Source organism: Bombina bombina, chromosome 6 (genome assembly GCF_027579735.1).
Source record: "Bombina bombina isolate aBomBom1 chromosome 6, aBomBom1.pri, whole genome shotgun sequence".
NCBI lineage: Eukaryota > Metazoa > Chordata > Amphibia > Anura > Bombinatoridae > Bombina > Bombina bombina.
This window is the reverse complement of record NC_069504.1, coordinates 35649537-35672425: the sequence shown is the minus strand read 5'-3', so window position 1 is coordinate 35672425 and position 22889 is coordinate 35649537. Positions and strand designations below refer to the sequence as shown.

General features: G+C 36.2%; 1 protein-coding gene across 3 annotated transcripts in view; it reads right to left on the bottom strand.

The window, feature by feature from the left end:
• Positions 1-22889, bottom strand: part of TSPAN33 (tetraspanin 33) — a 130402-nt gene that overhangs the window by 3213 nt on the left and 104300 nt on the right. For all 3 annotated transcript variants that reach the window (XM_053716357.1, XM_053716359.1, XM_053716358.1), the window contains exon 7: positions 600-761. In XM_053716357.1, coding sequence (XP_053572332.1) covers positions 600-761 — 162 coding nt within the window. The remainder of the gene's footprint in view (positions 1-599; positions 762-22889) is intronic.

Genomic DNA, 22889 nt, shown 5'->3' with positions numbered 1-22889 from the left:
GAGCTTGAAGGCTCAAGCGGAAACACGGGCATCAAGCTCCATACGGAGCTTGATAAATTGACCCCTTAGTGTCTATAAAACAATGGGAGCTGCCATGTTGTAACTTAGGTTACCTTCTCTGCTGTGGCCAATTAGGGACAGTTATAAATAGGTCACTAGAGTGTGCAGCCAATGGCTGTGGGGAATAGAACAGTGTTCTGCACTTCCATTTCTATCAGGAACCAAAAAGCTCATAATTTCAGAAGGGAATTACAGGAGAAGGGGACAAAATAAATGATGAAAGTATATTGCAGAGTTTTTTTTAATATAAATATAGTTAATCATTTTATATTACCAACCCAAATTGTTTAATGTCCCTTTAGTGTGAGAAAGAAATCAGACAAAATATAAAAAATAAGTGTGAATTTTGGAAGAGTTCCTCTTCCTTTTTTAGCGATCCTGATTGGTTAACTAATGACAAGTGTGAATGGGTGGGCTAACTATTAAAGGGAAGCCTGTCTACTCTTCTGATTGCTGAATGATAGGAAAGAAGCAGTTAAAAGTAAATATGTTTGGATACATGCTGTGTGATTCTTTGTATATTGTGCTTGCAGTCTTACCTGTGGTATAGCCAGGCCCAGCGTGACGCCGCCCAGAAGGAACAAGGTACTGTGCAGCCAGTTCACCAGCTTATCGTTGCAGCCATTGGTATAGATAAACTCCCTGGCCTCTACATAGTTCAGCACCTGCATGCCTCGCCCGCACATGGTGTTGATAACAGTCTGCAAAAGTATGAGGAGGTGTGAGGAGTTGTGATGGGGCCACATATCAGCTATACACCAATAAAACAAAAAAAAATGGTTTAAATGGACATAACACTCAAATTAGAATTCCCTATAAAGGGCCAGATTACGTGTGGAGCGCTATTTGAAGGGACATGATACCCAAATGTTAAAGCAATTGAAAGTGATGCAGCATAGCTGTAAAAAGCTGACTAGAAGATATCACCTTAACATCTCTATGTAAAAAAGGAAGATATTTTACCTCAAAATTTCCGAAGTATTCACACTGTAAAGTTCCAAGGAAATGTGCATCTTGCATGTGCAGGCACATGCATGTTATTTTCCTATTCAGTTTATGGAAGTTTACTGTGAAATCTCATGAGATTTAAGTGAAATCTCATGAGATCACAGTAAAGCAATGCAAGACCTCATCACTTCTGATGCCGCTTGGCTATTTATTTTTTTTCTTTGCAGCTTTACAGCATTACTCTGGTGAGCTGAAGATATTTTAAAGTAAAATATCTCCCCTTCTTACATAGAGATTCTCAGGTGATATTTTCCTGTCAGCTTTTTATAGTTATGCTGCATCACTTTCAAGTGATTTAACATATGAGCATTAAGTCCGTTAAACGCTCCCGCTCGAGCGTTAATGGCGCTAGAAGTAAGCTTTTTGCGATGTTCGTGTTGTGCTCGTATTATGAGTTGAAAGTTAACAGTTTTCACTAGTGCGCTTACCTGACAAGCGCAAAAAGCAGAAGTTCTGCGTTCACTTATTTCCCCATAGAAGTCAATGGAGAAAAAAAGTGGAAAAATTACCTTACACCCCACTCTCTGTTTTTCATATTGAAGAATATGTTCTATTTATTCTGAAATAAATATATATATATATAGATAGAGAGAAAGAGAGAGAGAGAGAGAGAGAGAAAATAACTTGTGTAGTTCATTAACAAATCTAGACAGGCCAGAAGGCTTGTTTTTCCCACAGAAAACCTCTGAATTACATTGTTTCCAATGCAGCAAAGGATTCTGGGTAAGATATGCAAATTAGATTCACAATGACACACTTTTTTACTTCAAGTCTGCTTTTCATCAGATTCCCTTTACGCCAAAGCGTTCACACAGCTTATAAGCTTAGCTAGGGTTAGTGCAGTGATTCATATATATATGATGTTATTTTGTACAATATATATCTATACCTAAATATACAGTCATGGCCAAAAAAATTGGTACCCCTGCATTTCTGTCAGATAATGCACCACTTTGCCCAGAAAATTGTTGCAATTACAAATTTTTAGGCATTCTCATATTTATTTATTTTGTTTGTATTGGTATGACACAATACAAAAAAAAAGATCTGACATTCCAAGCAAAACTCCAAAAATGGACTGGACAAAATTATTGGCACCCTCAATTTAATATTTGGTAGCAAACCCCATGAAAAAAAATAACTGAAATCAATCGCTTCCAGTAAACATCAATGAGTTTCTTACACCTCTCTACTGGAATTTTGGACCACTCTTCTTTCGCCAACTGCTCCAGGTCTCTCAGATTGGAAGGCTTCCTTTTCCCAACTGCTGTTTTGAGATCTTTCCACAGGTGCTCTATAGGATTGAGATCTGGACTCATTGCTGGCCAATTCAGTACTCTCCAGTGCATTGTTTTAAACCATTTCTGGGTGCTTTTTGACGTGTGCTTTGGGTCATTGTCCTGCTGTAAGACCCATTACCACTGATGGAGACCCAACTTTCTGACACTGGGCCCTACATTGCACCACATAATTCTTTGGTAGTTTTCATAATGCCATGCACACAGTCAAGACATCCAGTGCCTGAAGCAGCAAAGCAATCCCAAAACATCAGTGAACCTCCATCATGTTTGACTGTAGGGACTGTATTCTTTTCTTTAAAAGCCTCATTTTTTCTTCTGAAAACAGTAGAATGATGGGCTTTACCAAAAAGCTGTAATTTTGTTTTGTCTGTCCACAGCACATTCTCCCAAAAGGATTTTGGCTTCCTCAGGTAAGTTTTGGCAAACTCCAATCTGGCTTTTTTATGTTTCTGTGTCAGCAGTGAGGTCCTCCTGGGTCTCCTACCATAGAGTCCCTTTTCATTCAGATGGCGATGTATAGTGCGAGCTGACACATTTGTACCCTGTGCCTGAAGGTCAGCTTGAATTTGTCTGGAAGTTGATCAAGGCTTTTTATCCACTCTTCGAACATTCTTTCGTTGCAATCTTTGATCAAGTTTTCTCTTTTGTTCACGTCAAGGGAAATTAGCTACAGTGCCATGGGCTGTAAACTTCTTGACAATGTTGTGCACAGTGGACACAGGAACATTAAGATCTCTGGAGATGGACTTGTAACCTTAAGATTGTCCATGCTTTTCCACAATTTTTAAGTGTCATACTCTGCAAGGGAGCAGGTTCAGGAGTAAGGAGCTGTTGTGCAGAGGTGTCAGGTTTTGGGGTTAATGTTGTGTTTTGTCTGCGTGAGTCTTTCCTTTTAGGCATAATTAAACAGGTACAAGGTTTTAGGAAATAAAGGAGATGGTTTTATTTATAGGATAAAGCAATGTAGAGATATGCAATTAAATAAGACAAAGTCTATAGGTTGTAGTATTAGGCAGGAATACAGTTCTTTGTAATAACAGGCAGGAATGCAGCGCTTTGTAATAACAAACAGGATACTTGCATATGCTGTAGAAGTGGAACTGTGTAATAACAGGCAGGAATGCAGCGCTTTGTAATAACAAACAGAATATTTTCATATGCTGTAGACTAGAACTGTGTAATAACATTTAGGAATGCTGAGCTTTGTAATAACAAACAGGATAATTGCATATGCTGTAGAACTGGTACTTTGTAGAAACAAACAGGAAAATTGCATAGACTGCAATTTGGAACTTTGTAGAAACAAACAGGAAACTTGCATAGACTGCAAATTGGGACTTTGTAGTATCAGGAAACAAGCAAACAAACTAGCAGGCAGCAAAAAATAAAAGTAAGAAAGGGGAGGAGTTTTCCTCTAAAGCCTTTTCAGCTTGTTACAATGTTTAAAGTCTTCACACTGTGTTTTCACAAGACCGGTGCTTTATAAAGAAATGTGGTGCTGCTAGTTATTGAGAGGAAAATAACTATTGAGAGTATTAGAGATTCAGAGCACAATACCTTGATACAAATAAACGTTTTTGAAGTTGCAGTTTGTAGCTTTCAGGATGTTATAAGCAGTAGTTGGAAATCAACAGCAACTTAGTAGCAAGACTCTGAAGTTGAATTTTCTAGTTGGAGCAATATCTAGTCACAAAGTTCAAGTAAGGATTACAATCCAATTTTGATGTAGAGCTCAGTGATGCAGCAGATTTAACTAAGCAAACAAAAGTACCTGAGTCAGTCTTTAGGAAATAGAGTTTTAGGCAAGATCAATTGCCAGGAAATCAGTCCAAAAATGAAACACAGTGCCAAGGCTGCTGATTAAATGATTTAATTCAGCTGGCAAGCAGGTGGAGCCAGATAGCCAAGGTTGCAGCAAACAGAAAAACACAATATTCTTTTCCTGTGATCAAGCCAACTGGTGGCATAGTAGCAAAACAACAGGCTGGGAAAGAACAGCAGCAGAAATAGAGACAGGTCCCAGGTTCAATTCAAGGCTGAACCATGACACAGAGACACACAACAGAAAGGTTGAGTCAATTTTTAACTGGTTGCCGGTGTGATTTCTATATTGTCAGCACCTGTTAATTGATACAGGTGAGTTGAATTACAAATTACAGGAGCATCACAAACTTGGAATGCAATTATTAATTACAATTTTAAGAAGTTACCAATAATTTTGTTCAGTCCATTTTTGGAGTTTTGAGTGGAATGTGTCAGATTTGGCTTTTTTCCTCCACCTTTTTGTGCCATACCAAAACAAACAAAAGAAATAAACATGAGAATGCCTAAACATTTGTAATTGCAACAATTTTCTGGGCGAAGTGGTGCATTATCTGAAAGAAATTCAGGGGTGCCAATATTTTTAGCCATGACTGTATATATAAATGAATATATATAAATGAATATATATATATATATATATATATATATATATATATATATATATATATATATATATATAAACACAGTAAATACACAGTACATTATTATTATTATTGTTATCGGTTATTTGTAGAGCGTCAACAGATTCTGCAGCGCTAAACACTATTTAATATGAATATTGCTTTAACATGTTTTCATCTACTTGACTGCAAAGGGCTCCAATGCACATATATTTTTTATGTGTATACATATGTATTTATATGTGTATATATGTCTGTTAATACATATATACACATATACGAAGAAAGAGCAGCACCACCAATATCTATAACAGATTTATTAAGCTCATACAGCCAGACCACAAATCATACAACGTTTCAGAAGCTAGTCCTTAGTTATGTATGGGTACACCTGTAATGATCATGCCTTAAAAACCTCTCTAAACCACACCCCTCAAAACACCTGACATACCTATAATACTGCCACCTAGTGGGCTTACATATTTTATCTATTAGCATTTAAATTTACAACAACACATAGTGAATATTATAAAGGCTAAACAGGAAGGGTAGAACAGTTATCTTAAAGCAAAAACAACCCAATTTGAGTTTTAATCACAGAGTAAATATAATTCATATAACACACCATTTTTATTACAGACATAAAGATAAATCTAATTCTCTATTCATTCCCTTGGGGTACATAGTCCCAAGCTTACTAATCCAAAATGCCTCCCTCACTTTCAGAATTGTGATCCTATCACACCACCTCTCCTAGGGTGTTTTACATTTTCTAGAATCTGAAAACTAAGCTGTCTTAAATTATGTCCAGCAGTTAAAAAGTGATTTGCTACTGGTGCATCCGTCTTCTTGGTCCTTATATTGCTCTTATGTTGATTTACGCGTTCACAGACTTTACGGTTGGTCTCGCCAACGTACCCTAGCCCACATGGGCATTTAATATAATAAACCGCAAACTCAGTATTACAGCTAAAAGTTTCATATTTCTTTAATGTACTTGAATGACAGAAAGTGGGCCTTTAATTATGCTATTACAATTAGAGCAGCTAAGGCAGGAGAAGCTGCCCAAATTCCTCTTACCAATATAACCCTGGACCAATGCTTTTTTATTCGAAGGGCCAATATCGGCACGTACCAGCTCATCTTTCAGATTCCTGCCACTTCTATAGGCAGGCATTGGAGGCTCTCTAAATTCCGTAACCGCAGGATTACATGTCTGTAATATATGCCAGTGTTTAAAATGAATCTTGCAAATGTTATTACTGAATTGGGAATACTGGCTAACAAACACCAATCTATTTGATTTTTTCTTAACCCTATCCTCCTTTTATTCCAACAGAGATTGTCTAGGGATTTCCAAAACATTATCAATTTCTCTTTGTATTAATTCAGTTGGATAACCCCTATCTTTGAAGCAATCACCCATCTCAATCAATCTCTGTTTAACTGGACCAGTTTCAGACACAATATGCCTTACTGTCAAGAGTTGGCTTCTAGGGAGAGATCTAATCAAAGTTGGGGGTGGGCACTGGTATAGTGAAGAAGTGTATTACAATCTGTTTCTTTCTTATGTAGATAAACTACAAGACCATGGGTATTTTTAAAAACCATTGTGTCCAAAAAGACCACAGAAACCCATTTAAACCTGATGTGATGAGTTGCAGAGTTCAAATCATTCACAAATTTCTCCAGGGTTCCAATGTCGCCCAGCAACATGCCAAAAATGTCATCTATATATCGCCACCCGGTGGTGCCATACATTAAAAATAATGATGGTTATAAGCAAAATATTCCTCAAAGACATTCACATAGATGTAGGCGTATGTAGGGGCGACATTGGAACCCATGGCCGTACTTTGGAACTGTAGGTAATAATGGTCCTCAAACTGGACGTAATTGCAACTCAGGACAATATTTAACAACTGTAGAATAAATTCCTTTTGTAATATATCTATCGTCCTGACTCATTATTCTACCAACCGCTCCAATACCAGCCTCATGAGTAATAGAAGTATATAATGATGTCACATCAAGGCTAAATAGAAATGCCCTTAGTACTCTCAATAGAAAAACCCTGTAGTTAACTAAAAAGTCACCCATATCTTTAATATATGAATTTGAATTTACAAAAGGTCTCAATACCCTATCCAAATATACAGATACCTTAGATAGTATGGAACCCAAACCCACCACAATGGGGCATCTACATTTTTGTGAACCTTGGGGGGGTATAGAGGACAGGTGTAATGTCCTCAGAATTTAATATAAATCATGCTGTATCATTATTAAGCACCCCATTCCTAACAGCAGCATGTATACAGCCCAAAATCTCTTTTTTTATATTAAAAATAGGATTACAAGTTAGTTTCTTATACACCTCAACATCCGATAGCTAAGTGGAAATTTCAATTACATAATATTGTTTATCTAACAGCACAGTAGCTCCACCTTTATCAGCCCCCTTAATGACCAGCTGTTTATTATTCTTTAGGTCAGATAGGGCAGCCTTCTCTCTCTCACAGAAAAAGGACTAGCTTTCATGTTATTGCAGTGATGCCTCGATATTGAGGCATCCTGCAATAACATTTGTTAGCCATCCATTGCAGAGAGAGCCACTCTGTGAGCGGCCATCGATGGGGGGGAAGTGCATCAGAGGGAGGCAGGATCATGTGCGGGGGCACCGGAGGCACGCACGGGCGTGACCACGGAGGCAGGAGCGGGTGGGAACGCTACACTATGGCACAATTTCTTAGATAAGGTGGGAGAGAGGAGGGGGGGAATTTTTATCTAAGGGATCTGGGAGAGGGTGGGGGGTTGGTTAATGAGGGGGGGCAGCAACACTACAGAAAAATATGCTAAAATTAAAAAAATACCATATTTTATGGCAAACTGGGTACTGGAAGACAGCTACCAGTACACAAGATGGTGCACATAAAGGTAGGGGAGGGAAGGTTGTGGGCTAAGGGGGGATCCTACAACGCAGAATATGTTTGTTTTTTTTTAAAAAAAAAAACTTTTATTTTAGTACTGTCAGATTTTCTGCCAGTACTTAAGATGGCGGGACAATTATGGGGTGGGGGAGGGAAGAGAGCTGTTTGGGAGGGATCAGGGGGTGGGATGTGTCAGGTGGGAAGCTGATCTCTACACTAAAGCTAAAATTAACCCTTCAAGCTCCCTAATTACCCCTTCACTGCTGGGCATAATACACGTGTGGTGCTCAGCGGCATTTAGCAGCCTTCTAATTACCAAAAAGCAACGCCAAAGCCATATATGTCTGCTATTTCTAAACAAAGGGGATCCCAGATAAGCTTTTACAACCATTTGTGCCATAATTGCACAAGCTGTTTGTAATTAATTTCAGTGAGAAATCTAAAATTGTGAAAAATGTAATTTTTTTAAATTTGATCGCATTTGGCGGTGAAATGGTGGCATTAAATATACCAAAATGGGCCTAGAGCAATACTTTGGGTTGTCTACTACAAAACACTAAAATTAACCCTACAAGCTCCCTTATTAACCCCTTCAATGCTGGGCATAATACACGTGTGGTGTGCAGCGTCATTTAGTGGCCTTCTAATTACCAAAAAGCAACGCCAAAGCCATATAAGTCTGCTACTTCTGAATAAAGGGGACCCCAGAGAAGCATTTACAACCATTTATGCCATAATTGCACAAGCTGTTTGTAAATAATTTCAGTGAGAAACCTAAAGTTTGTGAAAAAGTGAACAATTTATTTTACTTTATCGCATTTGGCGGTGAAATGGTGGCATGGAATATACCAAAATGGGCCTAGATCAATACTTTGGGTCATCTTCTAAAAAAAAATATATCCAGTATATATAAACATATGCAAAAAAAGCAAAGAACATGTAAACATTGGGTATTTCTCGGGACAAAATTTAGAAACTATTTATTTTGGTTGTTTTTTGGTGGTTGTAGATGTGTAACAGATTTTGGGGGTTAAAGTTAGAAAAAGTGTCGGCTAGATTACGAGTCTTGCGTTAGCCTTAAAAAGCAGAGTTGAGAGGTCCCAACGCTGTTTTTTAATGCCCGCTAGTATTACGAATCTTGCAGGTATAGGTGTACCGCTCACTTTTTTGGCGCGACTCGAACATACCGCAAATCCACTTACATCAATTGCGTATCCTATATTTTCAATTGGATTTTCCTAATGCCAGTATTACAAGTCTTCCTAAAAGTGAGCGGTACACCCTCTCCTGTCAAGACTCATACCGCATTTTAAAGTCAGTAGTTAAGAGTTTTATGGGCTAACGCCGTAGTATAACGCTCTTAACTAAAGTGCTAAAAAGCACACTAACACCCATAAACTACCTATTAACCCCTAAACCTAGGCCCCCCCACATCGCAAACACTTAAATAAAAATTTAAACCCCTAATCTGCCGAACCGGACATCGCCGCCACTTTAATAAATATATTAACCCCTAAACCCGCACTCCCGCCTCGCAAACACTAGTTAAATATTATTAACCCCTAATCTTTCGTCCCTAACATCGCTGCCACCTACCTACATTTATCAACCCTTAATCTGCTGCCCCCAACGTCGCCGCCACTATATTAAATGTATTAACCCTTAAACCTAAGTCTAACCCTAACCCTCCCCTAACTTAAATATAATTTAAATAAATCTAAATAAAATTACTATTATTAACTAAATTATTCCTATTTAAAACTAAATACTTACCTATAAAATAAACCCTAAGATAGCTACAATATAACTAATAGTTACATTGTAGCTATCTCAGGGTTTATTTTTATTTTACAGGCAACTTTGTATTTATTTTAACTAGGTACAATAGTTATTAAATAGATATTAACTATTTAATAGCTACCTAGCTAAAATAAGTACAAATTTACCTGTAAAATAAAACCTAACCTAAGTTACAATTACACCTAACACTACACTATAATTAAGTTAATTCCCTAAATTATTTTACAGGTATATTTGTATTTATTTTAGCTAAGTAGCTATTAAATAGTTAATAACTATTTAGTAACTATTCTACCTAGTTAAAATAAATACAAACTTGCCTGTAAAATAAAAATAAACCCTAAGCTAGATATAATGTAACTATTAGTTATATTGTAGCTAGCTTAGGGTTTATTTTATAGGTAAGTATTTAGTTTTAAATAGAAATAATTTAGTTAATTATAGTTATTTTATTTAGATTTATTTAAATTAGATTTAAGTTAGGGGGGTGTTAGGGTTAGGTTTAGGGGTTAATAATTTTATAATAGTGGCGGCGACGTTGGGGGCGGCAGATTAGGGGTTAATAAGTGTAGTTAGGTTGCGGCGACATTGGGGGCAGAAGATTAGGGGTTAATAAATATAATGTAGGGTTCGGTGATGTTGGGGGAAGCAGATTAGGGGTTCATAAGTATAATGTAGGTGGCGGCGGTGTCCAGAGCGGCAGATTAGGGGTTAATTATATAATGTAGGTGTCGGCGATGTCGGGGGGGGCGGCAGATTAAGGGTTAATAAGTGTAAGATTAGTGGTGTTTAGACTCGGGGTTCATGTTAGTGTGTTAGGTGTAAACGTAAATTTTCTTTCCCCATAGCAATCAATGGGGCTGCGTTAGGAGCTGAACGCTGCTTTTTTGTAGGTGTTAGTGTTTTTTTTTAGCCGTCTCTGCCCCATTGATTCCTATGGGGAAATCATGCACGAGCACGTTTTACCAGCTGACCGCTACCGTAAGCAGCGCTGGTATTACAGTGAGATGTGGAGCTAAATTTTGCTCTCCACTCACTTTTCTGCGGCTAACGCCGTGTTTAAAAAAACCCGTAATACCAGCGTTGTCTGTAGGTGAGCAGTGATCAGAAACTGCTCGTTAGCACCGCACACCATTACCGACAAAAACTCGTAATCTAGCCGTGTGTTATTTTCCATTTTTTCATCATATTTTATAAAAAAACATTATAGCAAATTATAAGATATGATGAAAATAATGGTATCTTTAGAAAGTCCATTTATTGGCGAGAAAAACGGTATATAATATGCGTGAGTACAGTAAATGAGTAATATGAAAATTACAGCTAAACACAAACACTGCAGAAATGTAAAAATAGCCCTGGTCCCAAACGGACAGAAAATGGAAAAGTGCTCTGGTCACTAAGGGGTTAAAATACTTTGCAAGGCACTTTCATTTTTTTATCCTGTAATTTAACGTGCATAATGGTAGATTTCATACAAGAGGCTGAAGTACATACTTCCGACTTTAGGATACTGCCCCTGCAACATGCTACATGATTACGGCTTTATCAGTGTATTTCTTTATTTATATCTGCTTATAATTTGTCACATCAAACAAAGGTTTATGGACTACAAAACAATTCAAATGTTACTGATAAACTCACAGGTTTACTGAGTTTTATGTTCTATGCAGATATTTTGTAATACAGTACAGCAGATTCACACTGTGCATGTAAATGAGTTTTATATCCAGCAGATGGGCACAATTTACTCTTCCATTTTCCATACAAACAGGTTAATAAAATGATTTCTAACTTGTTAATACATCTGTTTATAGAACAGAAAGAGGACAAAAGTTTATTATACATATTTAGTTCTTGATTAGATAGAACAAGTACCGCTTAGCAGCTGTCTACTTTTCCTTTATGAGAACACCAGATCTGCTAGTTGTCACATGACTTCAGGTCTCTCTCATGCGAGGGACTCACAGTAACTCTGTTTAATAAATATGATGTCATGATCTAATAATATGAACAAGTCTCACCTACTGCAAACCTAGACTTCAATGATTTATGCATCACAATTCTCAAGTAAATGAGCTTTGTGGATCACAGCTCTGGCCAACTCATTGGGATCCATACTGGACCGTGTATACTGTCAGTAAACGGTACAGCATTGTCAATCTTGAAACTCAGTAAGCTGAGGAGAGAATAGTATAAGTTAACCAGAGCCTTCTGGGTAATCACAGTATGTAACCCCACCGGAATACTTGGGGTAGTATGCAAAGAAAAGGATAAAAGGACTTACTGGAATGCAGACTACAAAGACAACAGGTTAGGCCAGTAGCAAGTTACAGGGTCGAGGCAAGCAGGTTTGACAATAGCAGGTCAGTCCAGAAGTAAGTAGCAGGTTGCAGGGTCTAGACAACAGTAGGTCAATCCAGAATCTAGTAACAGATTTCGAAGTCAGAGGTAAACAGGTTTTACAACAGTATATCAGTCCAGAAGCAAGAAGCAGGTTGCATGGTCAGGGGCAAGCAGGTCCGGTAACAAATAGAGAAATCCAGAAATAAGTAGCAAGTTGCAAGGTCAGTAGCAAGCAGAAAAAGGCAGAACTGGGCAACAAAGTTCAAACAGCAAATGAACCAATACATGTCAGAATAAATAGCATTAAAAATTGAGCAAACATCGTCATGCAACCCCAGACCAATAGGACATGGAAAATCAATTGCATCAATTCTCTGACGAAGCACATCATGCGCGAAACGCGTCAGTTCTTCCGCAGCTGCCCTTCCACTGTAAATACGCAACACCTTGTTGTTTCTGATTCTCGGATGCCTCGTTTCTTTTGTTTTGCATCAATTATAGACACAGAAAAAAAGAATAACAACGAGAAAAAACACATTGCTAACAAAAAAGACACAAAATTTTGGCTTCCAGAACCTGGAAGAAATGGCGTTCCAAGGATACGAGGTATGACAATGTACAGACTCTGGTCTAGATAACAAGTGGAGCATCACTGATTGCGCTTGGTGCGTTATTTTATGCTTGGCCTTGTTTTGGTATTAAAAGTCATTGGTTAAAAAATGTACTCATAGACTTGTTTAATGTGAGTGCTAAAATGAACCCATTTCCTACTTATAATGGGAAGCTCTATCACGCAGGACATCTTTACCTTGATATTACAAGTAGAGCATTTGTTGTCTAATACACTAAAAAAGCCCCCCATAAACCCCCCTAAAATTAAAGCTCCTCTATAAAAACTCCCTAAAATAAAAATTTTATTAAAATCCTTTGCTAAAAAACTCTTAAAAAAATTATCTTGGTCTGCCATAGTATACTTTTTTAGTGCTGTATATAAAAGCAGCAGAATGACAGAGAAGACATTTGATATTTTTAATTTAATTTAATGCTTTTAATTGCTAAGGGCATAAAATTAAACTTAGGGATAAAAATACATTTTATTAAAATAAACTGTATAAAAAATATACTTTATTAAAATACATTTTACACCTTTATTCACATACACAGTCAAAGGGAGAGAAGGGGAGGGGAAAGCTATTGTTAATATGTCATTTTTTAAATGTAATCACAGTGACTGGTTGTCAAAGTGATCATATGACCATAGGGCAGTAATTTTTAACCTTTTTTTTGCCGTGGCACACTTTTTTACATTAAAAAATCCTGTGGCACACCACTATCCCAAAATGTAAAAAAAATCACACATTGTAGCCTAATACAGCATATATATATACACATACACACACACACATACTGTATGTATTGTGCTGTTATGCCATGCCTCCTACAAACTACCCCTGCACTGGGAGTAAAAAACAAGCAAAGTTTAAAAAATATGTCACACTGTTGTCAGTCTGCTGTGGCACACCTGAGGATCTCTCACGGCACACTAGTGTGCCACGGCACCCTGGTTGAAAAACACTGCCATAGGGTACTTTTTTGGGCATCACAAGCCCAGTGAGCCTGATACCAGCATGCATTTCAGCATGCCAGCATCTAGGCTCTATTTTGAGTATACAATCGCTCATATAAACACTATTCGATAAAAAATATTCATATAAATATTTTTTTTTAAAAAAGTTATAAGGGCTCAAAGGTATATGGTATATGACAAGGTTTTTGACCGCAAAGGGCTGTTATGTATATATACATGCATACACACACATACATGTATCAATATGTGTTTGCATATATATATATATATATATATATATATATATATATATATATATTTATGTTACGGGTAAAGTCAGAAATTGGGTAACCCTAGGATTATCCAGTGACTGTGGATAAAGCCCAATGTAAAATCATACTTTGGGCTTTACCCAGGTAATCCTAAAAATTATACACTGGGCTTTACCAGGAAAATACACCAACATGTTTCATGTTTTGTACCATGTCTTTTAACAACAAGAAATTAAATTTTTTTTGTGTTATTATGTTCTTGGACAGACCGGACTGCTATTTAAAGGTCATTTGTCTGTCAGATTATTATCTGTCGAACACAAATTCTGTCCGAGAAACTTTAAAAGCACGTTTTGGGTGGTGGGACCCGTGGTTAGGTTCCCAGTGGCAGTTGCAGTACCCAAGACTCTGATTAGAACAGAACTCTCTGGAGTGTATCTGCCCTCAGCCGTTAATGCATGATCTGATTGGTCCGTGTCTCTGTGAGGTCACTGGATGCACAACCAATCAGATAAGATCATGCAATAACGGAGGAGGGCAGATAGGTTCCAGAGAGTTCTGTTCTAATCAGAGCCTGTGTAATCCAAAATAAAAATATTTAATTTACTTTTGGTGTGTTTTCCTAGCATTACCCGGGTAAAGCCCAATGTATAATTTTATTAGCTTTATCCAGAAGTGTTTGGGTAATCCTAGGATTACCCGGGTAAAGCCCAAAGTATGATTTTACATTGGGCTTTACCCACAGCCACTGAGTAATCCTAGGATTACCCAGATTTCTGGCTATATATATATATATATATATATATATATATATATATATATATATATATATATATATATATATATATATATATATATATGTATTTATATATATATGTGTGTGTGTGTGTTTGTATATATATATATATATATATATATATATATATATACACACACACAAAAAACACACCCTTCCTTAAAAAGTCGGTTGACGTCAGCAAGCAAGGCAATACACAGGATAGAAGGTGCGGTTCAAAAGAAACAATCCACCACCGCTCCAAGAAACAACTCCAACAACACAAACGCACCCTCCCACAGCAAAAAAGCACACCAGGTAACGGCAGTAAATAGAGAAACACCTCTATTCCATCTTGTGTGAACATGCAGGGGAACACACACTTAAAGAAAAGACAGGCAGCACAGAACACTCGGTCAAACGCGTTTCGTTAGTAAACTGACTCCATCAATGACTGTAACCTAATGCTTAACAGACACTGAATACTTATATATATGTTAATTATTGGATATATACATGCAATCTAATAAGGTCAAGGAAAAAAAGGGCAGTCATCAAAGTTAACACATGCAGTGCTGTACAAAAAGGAAAAATTAAAACGGGGTTAGTAACATGTTAACATATATTAAATATATAAATATTGTAATGCCTGTGGAGCACATAGAGAACAACATAAATAGCCAAGGTATATAAAATGTGTAATACACTAACACCAGATATCAACTATGCTCCACTGAGATAACAATAAACTATCAATTCATTCCAGTTAATTTATGTACATGCAATCAGAACAATATCAAGGAAATAAATTTAAACAAATAATAAAAAATGATTTTTTCTTTTCAAACAAGACAAAGTAAGTAGAAAAGGAGAAAAAGAACAAAATAAAAGAAAAACAAAAATAGCAATAACAACAACAAAAAATTATATTATTGCTAAAGTTAATTTTGTTCTACAAAAAGTTTGACGTCCCACTCGGAATTAAGACCCTTTGGTATTTGAGTATCCAGCTGGAAAATCCAAAAAACAGTGCCTCTATTACCTCTTCTTGGGTGTCTAGGAACCAACTGGATACCCTGAAATGTCAAGAGTGAACTGTCAGTGAGTTGTGGAACATCTTGAGGTGCAGAGATACCGGAGTACTAGATTCAGGGTCTTCAAAGGAACGTAAATGCTCCAGGAACCTATCTTTCAAGGCCCTTGTAGTTTGACCTACATAGTTCTTGTGGCATCCCCTACAGGCCAAGAGGTACATGACATAACAAGAATTACATGTTATGTGTTCCAGTATCTTAAAACTTTTTTGATTAACACAAGATACAAAATCCCTTCCAAAAGTAGCATAAGTGCAAAACTTGCATCTCCTACTACCACATTTATAGAAACCTGTTTTGATAGTAAGCCAGTTCTCCTTGGCTTCAGTAGGTAACATGGAGGGTGAAAGAATATTACCCAAAGTTTTGGCTCTTTTTGGTATGAAGGTGATCCCTTCCTTAATAATATCCTGTAGAGCCTCATCAGTTTTTGGCAATGCTTCCTTCACAATTTTACATATCCTCCCATTTTCTTCACTAAATGTAGTGATAAATTTAGGTTTAACTGAAATGTCCTTTCTTCTACATCTACTTGGTCTCAAGTACTCATGTCTGTCCTCATTGTTTACCTTATTTTTAACCATTTCTAAAGAATTCATACAGTATACTCTTGCAACAAATCTCTCAGTAAGTTATTTAGAATGTTTTTGATAGCTAGACTCTCTAGTACAGTTTCTCTTTACCCGTATGTATTGGCTTTTGGGAAAGGCCTGCTATCTGTTTGCGGAAAAGTTCCACTTCAATGCAAGACTTCTCAGAATTTGATAATAACTTGATGTCCAAATAGGACATTGTTTTCTCATTATATTCCAATTGTAAACTTCAAATTTAAGTTATTATCCTGTAAATACTCAAAGAAGTGTTGAATGAGTTCTTCAGGTCCCCTCCAAACCAACAACAAGTCGTCAATATATCTACCATAAAAGTAGATATAATCTCTAAAGGGATTTTTGTCTCCATAGATGTGGAACAGCTCCCACCAACACAAAAAGAAAAAAATTATGGGTCAACAGGTATTCAATAGAAATTCTGATAAACTGTTTCAAATTCTCACCATAAGTCGATTGATTATCCAAAAATAATTATATTGCCTGTATGCCTTTCTCATGTGGAATACATGTGTACAACGACCCTACATCAATGGTCACAAAGAAAAAAATTGATTTCCATTCAAGAATTTCAACCTGTTTAATGACATCTATTGTGTCTCTAATATAACTCATTAGACTTAAAACGAAAGGTTGAAGAAAGCCATCCATCATTTCAGAAAGAGTTTTATTCAAAGAGCCTATTCCTGCCACGGTTGGCCTCCCAGGAGGGTTACATTTATCTTTGTGAACCTTTGGAAGGTAGTGAAAAATTGCTGTTTTGGGATGATCTACAGACAAAAAAAAAAAAAAAAATTATCCTTTGTTATTACCCCACTGTCTAAAGCTTTGTCCAAAATACCACTTAATTTGGTTTTAAATCGATATGTGGGGTTATTGGATAATTTCTCATATACCTGTATATCTGATAACTGCCTGTTTGCTTCATTCAGGTAATCAATCCTATCAAAAACCACTACCTTGCCCCCTTTATCCGAGATGTGTATTTTTAACTCACTATTAGCCTCCAATTCTTTAAGGGCTAGGTACTGTAAGTGAGTTAAATTACTTTTCCTATAATCAGATGTAAATTTCTCATTGCTCAATTCTCTCAATTCCATTTCAACTTTCTTTTGAAATACTTCAATGGCACTAGATCCAGCTTGTGTAGGATAAAAGGTTGATTTGCCTTTCATAGTGCTAATGTTGACCATTTCTTTATTAATCTGTGCTCTCATTATCTTTATCCAAAGAATAAAGATCCAATATAGCACATTTGTCAGCAAAATCTAAAACACCCTTGTCCAAAGCATACACTTTATCAGTATCTTTCACCTGTTGTTTAAATTGTGCCCCCAAGAAATGTTTCTTAAGGACTAATATCCTCACAAACTTATTTAAATCAACAACTGTATTAAATAAGTCAAAATGACTCATGGGAGAAAAGTTAAGACCCAAAGACAATAATTCAATATGAGTTTTAGAAATATGACATGAAGACAAATTAATGACATTGTCCTGCACTATATGTATTTCTGGGGTTGTGACATTCTCCTCCTCTGGGGATATCGCCTGGGCTTGGCTTGTGTTGTCTCCGGAGTAGTTCTTATATTTTAACTATATTTTCCACGTCCCCTTCTACGTATTTTCTTATATTTGGTTTCAAATGCTGCTGCTCGTTTTTTACTGTGTGGAGAAAGACATTCCAGTGAAAACCTCCTGTGCCTGTAACACAAACGATTCACTCCTGTCAGGTCGTGATGATACTTCTCCCAAAGTATCCACATCTGAGGAGTCATATTCAATGTCAGTTTCCATAAATCTCACTTTCTTAGGTAAGCCATTGGTATTTCTGCCATAGGGGTTATATCTCCTCCTATTCTCAGTGACAGTCCATTTGTAAACCTCATTAATCTCATAATCAAGTTTGTCCCTGAGGATTTTTTGTTTTTTGAAATTCCAAAGACTTTCTTTAAATTCAGTAATAACATTCTGAATTTTCTGATCATATTTCTTAAAGTCTGGATTATCACTCAGGGGCCGTATATATTCTTGGAGTTTTAATTTTTCCTTACAGACTTTATCCCTCTGCTGTTTCTTATACTCTATCAGCAGATCAATTAATGCCAGGGAACATTCTGTTAAAACAGCATTCCATTTGTCAATAAAAGTCTGATCTAAGACCTGAAATGAAGGAAACTTCCTTATGCGCAATCCACGTGGTATGCGCTTAGCTTTTTTATACATCACAAAGGTCTTTATGTCCATTTCAAACCTCAAATCTTTTTTTAGGAGATTATCCATTTTGAAAAAAAGGGAGTCAATATTCTTATTCTCTTCTTGTTCAATACAGTCCGTACTAAACAAGTCCTCATCACTAACGTTGTCAGCTGATTGCTGAAAGATTAACCCTTCTACTGCCATGTCAATTATCAGTGTGTGTAAATAAATAATTAAATAAATGCACCGAAATAAAGAGTGAACCTGATGGCAATTATATGTGTATTGTAATGAGACCTTCTGGGGTTGAGCAGCGTCTTAAAGCAGATACGTGTTAAAATAATAATATTATATAGCAGCTACATCTTATAAAATACAAGTTGACAGGATAAAGAAATCCGTGCCGCTTACCCTCTTCAGTGGATCCAAGAAATGAAAGACAAACTTCAGTGCGGCACTCAGAAAAAATATCCTCCCTCCATAAAGCTGTAAAAGAACGTACTGATCTTCACGCTGCAAAAAACACACCCCTCCTTACAAAGTCCGTTGACGGCAGCAAGCAAGGCAAAACACAGGATAGCAGGTGCTGTTCAAAAGAAGCGATCCACCATCGCTCTAAGAAACTCCAACAATACAAACGCACCCTGCCACAGCAAAAAAGCACACCAGGTAACAGCTGTAAATAGAGAAACACCTTTATTCCATCTTGTGTGAACATGTAGGGGAACACACACTGAAAGGAAAGACAGGCAGCACAGAACACTTGGTCAAACACATTTCGTTAGTAAACTGACTTCATCAATGACCGTACCCTAATGCTTAACAAACACTTAATACTTATATGTTTTAAAGGCCCTCCTCCTGTTAATGATTGGATATATACATCTAATAGGGTCAAGGAAAAAAAAGGGCAGTCATCAAAGTTAACACATGCAGTGCTGTACAAAAAGGAAAAATTAAAAAGGGGTTAGTAACATGTTAACATATATTAAATATATAAATATTGTGATGCCTGTGAAGGACATAGAGAACAACATAAATAGACAAGGTATATAAAATGTGTAATACACTAATACCAGATCAACTGTGCTCCACTGAGATAACAATAAACTATCAATTCATTCGTTAATTTATGTACATGCAATCAGAACAATATCAAGGAAATAAATTTAAACAATCAAAAACGATTTTTTTTCTTTTCAAACAAGACAAAGTTAGTAGAAAAGGAGAAAAAGAACAAAATAAAAGAAAAAACAAAAATAGCAATAACAACAACAAAAAAATATATTATTGCTAAAGTTAATTTTATTTTACAAAAAGTTTGACGTCCCACTCGGAATTAAGATCCTTTGGCATTCGAGTATCCAGCTGGAAAATAAAAACAACTTCTCTTTTACTGAGGACAGTGCCTCTTTTACCTCCTCTTGGGTGTCTAGGAACCAGCTGGATACCCTGAATTGTCAAGAGTGAACTGTCAGCGTTGTGGAACCTCTTGAAGTGCAGAGATACCGGAGTACAAGATTTAGAATCTTCAATGGAACGTAAATGCTCCAGGAACCTATCTTTCAAGGCCCTTGTAGTTTCTGGAGCATTTACGTTCACTCTTGACAATTCAGGGTATCCAGCTAGTTCCTAGACACCCAAGAGGAGGTAATAGAGGCACTGTCCTCAGTAAAAGAGAAGTTGTTTGGATTTTCCAGCTGGATACTCGAATACCAAAGGGTCTTAATTCCGAGTGGGACATCAAACTTTTTGTAGAACGAAATAAACTTTAGCAAAAATATAATTTGTTGTTGTTGTTATTGCTATTTTTTTTTTCTTTTCTTTTGTTTTTTTTTTCTCCTTTTCTACTAACTTTGTCTTGTTTGAAAAGAAAAAAATCGTTTTTGATTATTTATTTCCTTGATATTGTTCTGATTGCATGTACATAAATACATAAACGAATGAATTGTTAACATGTTACTAACCCCTTTTTAATTTTTCCTTTTTGAACAGCACTGCATGTGTTAACTTTGATGACTGCCCTTTTTTTCCTTGACCCTATTAGATGTATATATCCAATCATTAACAGGAGGAGGGCCTTTAAGACATATAAGTATGCAGTGTTTGTTAAGCATTAGGTTACAGTCATTGATGAAGTCAGTTTACTAACAAAACGCGTTTGAACGAGTGTTCTGTGCTGCCTGTCTTTCCTTTCAGTGTGTGTTCCCCTACATGTTCACACAAGATGGAATTTTTTTTTTTGCTATTTTCAGCTGTTACCTGGTTTGCTTTTTTTGCTGTGGTAGGGTGCGTTTGTGTTGTTGGAGTTATATATACACACACACACACGTCCTTTGCAGTCAAATACCTGAAAACATGAATAATCATATTTATTCAATATTTATATTTAATAATGAGTTTTACTGTGTATTTCCTGTACATAATTCCCATTCTAAAGTCCTTCACATACAGGAAAATTTTATTTTTATTTAAAATGAATACTTCAATATATATATATATATATATATATATATTTATATATATATATATATATATATAAGTATATACCTATACCTGTATATCTTTTCCTGTAGATATATAGGTATATATATATATATATATATATATATATTTTACATTTACATTATCAGATATGTATAGAAATATATATTTAATAATAAAAAATTAAAAACAATTCTATATATGAAACATAAGAAAGTAAAATATGTGTAACGCGCATCGGGTTTCACGATTTAGGTCTAATGCAGTGTCGGGTTAGCGCACATGAAGAATCAGTTTTCTTAAACGGACAGTCTAGTCCCAATTAAACTTTCATTATTCAGATAGGGAATACAATTTTAAACAACTTTCCAATTTACTTTACTCATCAGTTTTGCTTTGTTCTCTTGGTATTCTTAGTTGAAAACTATACCTAGGTAGACTCATATGCTAATTCCTAAGCCCTTGAAGGCCGCCTCTTATCTCAGTGCATTTGAACAGTTTTTTTACAGCTAGACAGCGCTAGTTCATGTGTGCCATATTTATAACATTGTGCTCACTTCCATAGAGTTACCAGGGAGTTAGCACTGATTGGCTAAAATAAATTCTGTCAAAAGATCTGAAATAAGAAAGCAGTCTGCAGTGGCTTAGATACAAGGCAATCACAGAGGTAAAAAGTATATTAATATAACTTTGTTGGTTATGCAAAACTGGGGAATGGGAAATAAAGGGATTATCTATCTTTTAAATAATAACAATTTTGGAGTAGACTGTCCCTTTAAGACGTGTTATTGAGATATGAAATATAAAATATTTATAATTACAATTTATAATTAAAAATTATTAATGATACTGTAATTATAAATATACATAGTAACATAGTAGATGAGGTTGAAAAGAGACCTAAGTCCATTGAGTTCAACCTATATATATACACTGTATGTGTGTGTATATATATATATATATATATATATATATATATATATATATATATGTATATATATATATATATATATATATATATATATATTCTATGGATTGTTTAGACTAGAGTAACTATAATAATTTTTTATCATTATTATTATTTTCATATTATATATTTTAATACTTTATAGTTAATATTTTAAAAATGTGCCTTAAGATAACTATTTCTTCATGTGCACTAACCTGACAATGCGTTAGACCTAAAGCACTAAACCCGAAGTGCATTCCGCATATTTTATATTGCTAAGTTCTTCAAATAGAAGAACATTGAATTTGTATTATTAAATATATATATATATCTCACACAGAGAAAGTCCAGCGCTCACTTACAAGCTCTCAGCTAAGATTTAAAAGCAAAAATGGAAAGGTTAGTTACCGCATCTGGCCAAATGGGACAAGCCCAGGTACCACGTCAATGTCCTTTCCAATACCTAGGACCCTTAGCTGAGAGCTTGTAAGTGAGTGCTGGACTTTCTCTGTGTGTTGTATTAATTTGTTTTGTAATTTTCCCTATGGTTCTTGCACCCAGACCTGTCTGGGGTTAACTGCCTGTGACTCTGGGGACAGCACAGCTTCCTGTGAGTGCTGGTGAGCATCCAGGGCTGAGCATGTTGCAGGGTAATGGGATGTGTACCCGGTCAGGTATGAGAGTGCAGTTCCCTTCCGTGTTTTGTATATGTCTAGGGTGATTACATAAGCCTGTGCACCCTTCCCTTGTTCCCAGTTTGTTTGGATTTAAGAGCTTGCATTGTGTGGCTGTTTTAGGGTCCCAGGTTTTTGAAAGGACCTTGACGTGGTACCTGGGCTTGTCCCATTTGGCCAGATGCGGTAACTAACCTTTCCATTTTTGCTTTTAAATCTTAGCTGAAAGCTTGTAAGTGAGTGCAGGGTTTTCTCTGTGTGTTGTATTAATTTGTTTTGTAATTTTCCCTATGGTTCATGCACCCAGGCCTGTCTGGGGTTAACTGCCTGTGACTCTGAGGACAGCACAGCTTTCTGTGAGTGCCGGTGAGCACCCAG